Here is a 6,000-nt window from a genome sequence, read left to right as displayed (position 1 = left end):
TGTGCCAAAATGAACCATTAGACAGATTCTTACGATTTTCTACGTTCCATGAAAAACAAATTAGGCTGCTACAATATCACCCAACCTAAACAAAGCAGTATGAGTTGCCTTTACTTAACTGTGCTCTTAGAACATTGGTCAAAATGACAGTGTGAAATAAAAATTACAATGTTTATTGTTGAGTCACGTTTGTCATGAATTGCTTTTTGTCCAAAAATGTTTAGTACAACACGATTGCGGTGTGACATTGCTGATATACAACAGTAAACAAGAAATTAGCATCGAATAACTTGCAGTTCAAATGTTTGGGTTCGGTAGGATTTTTTTTAATGTTAAGTATATGCTTATCAAGACTGCGTTTAGCCATATTTGATCCAAAATAAAGTATGAACAATAACATTGTGAAAATTAATTACAATTTTCTATTTTAATATATTTTAAAATATAATTATTCCAAGCTGAATTTTCAGCAGCCATTACTCCACTCTTCAGTGTCACATGATCCTTCAGAAATCAGGCTACGATTGACCAATGAGAATAAAGCATTCCAAATGCCACCGCTAATGAAAGTTATTTTATTTTTTTTTATTTTTAAAAAATAAATAAATAAAAAGTACACTCCCTTTTAGAAGAAGAAAGAAATTAATACTTTTAATCAGCAAGGCATTTATAATGCTCCCAAAAAATAGCCTATATATATATATATAGCCTAATAATACTTATTTTTAGTGAAAACTTTAGCCTAATGTATTTCAAATCAATATCCATGTTTATTCGGAATAATGTATTCAGGCGGTCAAAATAAACCATTTTGCATGTAAAGCCACATATTATTAGTTAATGTAAGCGTACATTGGTTTCACGAAACTTTGATTCATAATATTTTTATATGTACATGATCTACTGCTCCTGCTATTTACATAATGTTTATGACCTTTAAAGTTTGTTAATAAAATTTACTATAACCCTTGTAAGTAAACTCCACCCCTCCTCCATCCGCTGCTATGGTTCTACGTGTAGTTTGTGTTCCCGCTTTTGCAGCTGCTAGGGCTGCGGGGGGAGGGTGAACTTCTCATGGAACAGCCAGCCCGGGGAGTCAGTCACATTCTTGGCCGGGATTCAATGACTGAACCAGACACAAACAAACACTGAGGGAGAGAGAGAGAGAGAGAGAAAGAGGGAATGAGAGAGACTCGCACACTCTCATAGTAAAGCGGAGGCAACTGCGCCGAGTCGAGCTTTACACTAGGCACACATTTTGCGCGTGAGTTGCACCGGGTCTGTGATTATAGTCGGATTGAGAATTACATTTCGATCAAAACTTTAGACTTTGGGGGGGGGATTTTCTCGTCTCTCGGAACTCGGGTTCTTTCTGGTACGACTTAAGATTTGAACATGAAACAGTTGAATGGATTACAAGGCGGTGTTTTACGCTTTCCGAACTGACATGTACTGTTTCGACTCTTTCCGTTCACATTCATTGAATCTGTTGTGATTAGACTGCCCAGGTTTAAACATGGAGGCTCCTTCCAGCTTTCAGCCGCATCCAGGACTTCAGCAAACTCTCAAGCAGTTTCACTTGAGTTCCATGAGCTCTCTCGGCGGTCCGGCAGCCTTCTCGGCCCGGTGGCAGCAGGACATGCTGTTCAAGAAGGGCGGCAAGAGCTGCGAGATGATAGTGAACCTCCCGGCGCAGACGCCCCCGGTCATGCCGGGGCCCCTATTCATCCCGTCCGACCGCTCCACAGAGAGGTGCGAGACGGTCCTGGAGCGGGAGACCATTTCTTGCTTCGTGGTGGGTGGCGAGAAGCGTCTCTGCCTGCCGCAGATCCTCAACAGCGTCCTGCGAGACTTTTCCCTCCAGCAGATCAACTCGGTGTGCGACGACCTCCACATCTACTGCTCCAGGTGCACGGCGGACCAGCTGGAGATCCTCAAAGTTATGGGCATCCTGCCCTTCTCTGCCCCCTCGTGCGGACTCATCACCCAGACGGACGCCGAGCGCCTTTGCAATGCCCTCATCTACGGCGGCACTTTCCCTCCGCACGCCGACAAAGAGTTGTCGTGCTCCATCGAGCTGGAGCGGACGGAGAAGAGCTTCAAAGTTTATCACGAATGCTTCGGGAAGTGCAAGGGCCTGTTCGTGCCAGAGCTCTACACGAGCCCCAACGCAGCGTGCATACAGTGCTTGGACTGCAGGCTCATGTTCCCGACCCATAAGTTCGTGGTGCACAGTCATAAAAGGCTGGAGAACAGAACCTGTCATTGGGGCTTCGACTCGTCCAACTGGAGGGCTTATATTCTTTTGGATCAAGACTATAGTGACAAAGAGGAGAGCACCACACTGCAGCAGCTCCTCAATGAGTTAAAGGGAAAATTTGACCTGGGGAACAAGCACAAGACATCTTACAAGGTGAGCTCAAAATGCATAGCATTATTATAAAATCAAAGTCTGAAACTGTACTGTAGTACGCCAGAATTATGAATATTTTACTCCTAAATAGTTATGATAAGTATTATCAGTGGTTGGTGATCATTAATTTATTGTGTGGGTTTTACTTCATTGATTTTCACAAAGTTGTATTGATCTTTCTCTTTGTCTCGGGCACTATTTGATCATACAACACCTGGTTACACCTCATTGTTTGTGTCAAAGTAAACAAAAATATGTCAAACATATTTTCCTTCAGTTTCAACACACTGTGGATGGCGCAAACCATACTTCTAGTTTCATTATTATAGTCTTTGTCACTTTTTTTTTCCTGTTACTTACTATGGCCACGTTCTCAGTTTTTGGGACCGCATTTACTTACAGGTGTGAATATCGAAATGTCCCGTTCTCACAGCAACGTACAGTAGCGTCTGTAACGCTGTCTTAAGGACTCAAATACAGGACTGACAACTGTATTCTGCTGCTGTGTGAACGTGGCCATAGTTTTGCCCTTTGTTTTTGAATGTCACAAAATGTCCTTGTTGGTATTTAGTTAATTTTGATTTTGGCAACTTCATCTTTCACCCTTTTTAAAGATCATAACAAACCGGTTGAGAACCACTGCATGTTTTTAATATTATCCTGTAATATCAACTTCTAAAGCTATCTTTGAGCATATTAAAATGATGGTGCACAGCCGGCCAGTGTCCTGCCCGCAACCAACCCCCCGAGTGCATTTGTCTTGTTCCTCTGGATGCACTCAGGGGCATCTGCATATGATAAATGGAGCCTCAATTATGTATTTTATGGGAGCCAGAGATAGATGGGGAGGCTTGGGGAAGCCAGTAATAGGCTACGAGGTGGAGGAGGAGGGTAAGAGTGCTGTGTAGGACATTGTTTTGTGTGTGTGTTTTGGGTGGGGGGGGCAGGTTGGGGTTGAGGTCACTCTCCAAAGAGCAGTTGGTGTAGGGTCAGCACTGCCCTTGGGTCTCCCACTGTCTGATCAGGCTCCACTCCAGGGTCAGAGACACGGCGAGCGGACAAAAGCACGGGAGTCTCGGGTTGGCTGCTCTCTCCACGCAGCAGCTGTTGAGTGTGATCGTGCTAATGGGTCTACACACATATATGTATGTGTTACCATGGTGTCACTTCAGCAGGCTTGGGATGCATGGTGTGGCAAATTCAGTTTCATTACTGTGGGAAATGTGAGAGACATGGCACATTTCAGAAATGCAGCGTCATGTATATTTAACGATGGCTTCTCTATGGGAAAAGTGTTGACTGATATTTGTCACATGGAAGCTGAAGGGCTAGTTTACACTTCACTCTGCGTCTGGTTAGGATAAAGAAAGTCTGTTTTTTTTCTGTGCAACTATTGATAGATGATTAGATGTAACCTTGTGTGTGTGTCCTATATTTGTTTAAATTGCACAATAAGCATATTTTACCATAACGATGTGGGCTGTCCTAATAGTACAGTAGCTGAATGTATCCAGAAGGGTGGATTTTGTGCAGTTTCTGTGGTTCACTGTCAGAAGTGTCCCAGTTAGCAAGCTGGCTGTGTCCGTGGGGAGCCGCGTACCGGTGGACCTGGTTGCTTGCGGAGAAAAAACAAAACAAGAAACAACAGCTTGCCACTTTACACCTCATTTGAGACATTTGTTTTATTTATTTTTTCCCTTTATTTTTGTAATTAAACCGTTAACTCTTCAAATCCTTTCTGGTCTCGCTGAGAATATTTGCTTCATGCGGTCTCTGGTTTTTTTAGACAGTTACTGTTTCCAAATATTACTTTGATGAGAGGCTGGTCGCCATGGTTATAAGGTTTTTGAGTCCTCAGGATTTTTATGTAATATAGTTGTTCACAGCAGTACGGAGTACACAGAGTTTGCTTTATTTTTCATCTGAGGGAAATCACAGTGGAATTATCTCAGAGCTTAATTCATTTAAAACAGCATCCAGACTTTGTTTGGACTGGCTGACATAATGGGGTAGATCGCTGGGAGAGGGTGGCGAGTTCTCATTAAGAATCTGTCGCCACTGTCCGCCAGGGCCTTGACGTGCCGTCAAAGGGCCGTGACATGTGACCTCTGTCCAAAGCCAGTCAACCAACAACCCCACCCCCTCTTCTTTCAGACAGTCCGGCCAATCTTGTGGCCCTTGCTTCTCCAACTGGACAGATGGTTGTTTGATAAAAGACAGAAAAAATACATTGCAAATAAATAGGTACCAAAACATCACACCAAATTACCATTTGCGTTGGTGTTAGTTTTTCCCCCAAAATTTTTATGGATTTACATAAAAATTGTGACTTCATCAATTTACCCAGTGTTATACTCTTTAAATATATATTTATTTAAATTTTTTAAATGATTTTATTTATAACTTTTTATTTATTTATATATATATTTGAGGTGCACCGATACTAAATTTCTCTGCTGATACCGATTGCCGATTATTCAGAATGATATCGCCCGATACCGATAGTTTGGTTTTTCTTAAGGAAAAAAAATCTCTCCCAAATAATGTTGCAAACTATACAGGGAACCCTCTCATTTGGTAGACTACAATATTAGAGGTTACAATTAACAACAGAAGTTTTATATTCAGCTGCTGTTTATTTTCAGATATAATAATTACACTCAAATAAAAAGTGAAATGTTTATATAACACTTATCACATAAGGTAGTTTTCATAAGCACTTGTTGTCTTCATGGCAAATTTACACAAACATAATTAACAGTAAATAATATATATATATTTTTTTTTAACATAGATAGATAGATAGATAGCTAAGGAACTGTGAACATTGGAAAACATTCCTGAGGTAAATTTGACATAATGTGACATTGTTCACAAGCTGTTTTATTGACGTCTTTCCGCGGTTGAAGCACAAATAAAGTAATTACATGAGAGAAGTGATACATTCTGGTAAGTTGTACTAGGCTATATCTTTCAACATACCTCTGATGATTATGCATGTTTTTCGAGATGTAACTTGTAGAAAAGAGGAAGAAAAGACTCGCGCTCAGCGCTGCCGCCTGAACTGAGGCATTACAGCGATCTGACACGTCACATTTAAGAGTGTCAAAACGGCATTTATTGTTTGAATTTCATGATAAAATGGACAGAATTTGAAAACTGAAACTTTTATTCTTATCAGAAGTAACAAAGAACAAAGCCTTTTGCGATTATTGGACGGGAGGCGCTACAAATAATATTTGATGTAGCAAAAAATAAAAATAAAAACGGCATCGGGCGATATCATTCTGAATAATCGGCTATCGGCAGAGAAATTTAGTATCGGTGCACCTCTAATATATATATATATTTTTAATAAAATATTGTTATTATATTACTTTGCTTATTGTAAGAGTTGTGAAACTGTTTTTGCATTTATATCCTAGACTGAATTTCAGGTGCTTTTTTTTTTTCTCATCAATTTGCCAAATGTTATGCTATTTATTTAATTTTAAAAACATTTTATTACAACTTATTTAAATTTATTATTTATTCTATTAATATTTTTTTATAATTATCTACATTATATTTTATTATATTATTTTGCT

General features: G+C 40.0%; 1 protein-coding gene across 1 annotated transcript in view; it reads left to right on the top strand.

Annotated features, from left to right (window-relative positions):
- Positions 1 to 1,061: 1,061 nt before the first annotated feature.
- The window catches only part of skib (v-ski avian sarcoma viral oncogene homolog b), a 36,135-nt gene continuing 31,196 nt past the window's right edge, over positions 1,062 to 6,000 (top strand). The window contains 1 exon segment of the mRNA XM_051913083.1: positions 1,062 to 2,413. Coding sequence (XP_051769043.1) covers positions 1,517 to 2,413 — 897 coding nt within the window. The 5' untranslated portion in view covers positions 1,062 to 1,516.

The sequence above is a fragment of the Ctenopharyngodon idella genome, chromosome 11, assembly GCF_019924925.1.
Source record: "Ctenopharyngodon idella isolate HZGC_01 chromosome 11, HZGC01, whole genome shotgun sequence".
Classification (NCBI taxonomy): Eukaryota; Metazoa; Chordata; class Actinopteri; order Cypriniformes; family Xenocyprididae; genus Ctenopharyngodon; species Ctenopharyngodon idella.
This window is presented reverse-complemented; position numbering and strand designations above follow the sequence as displayed.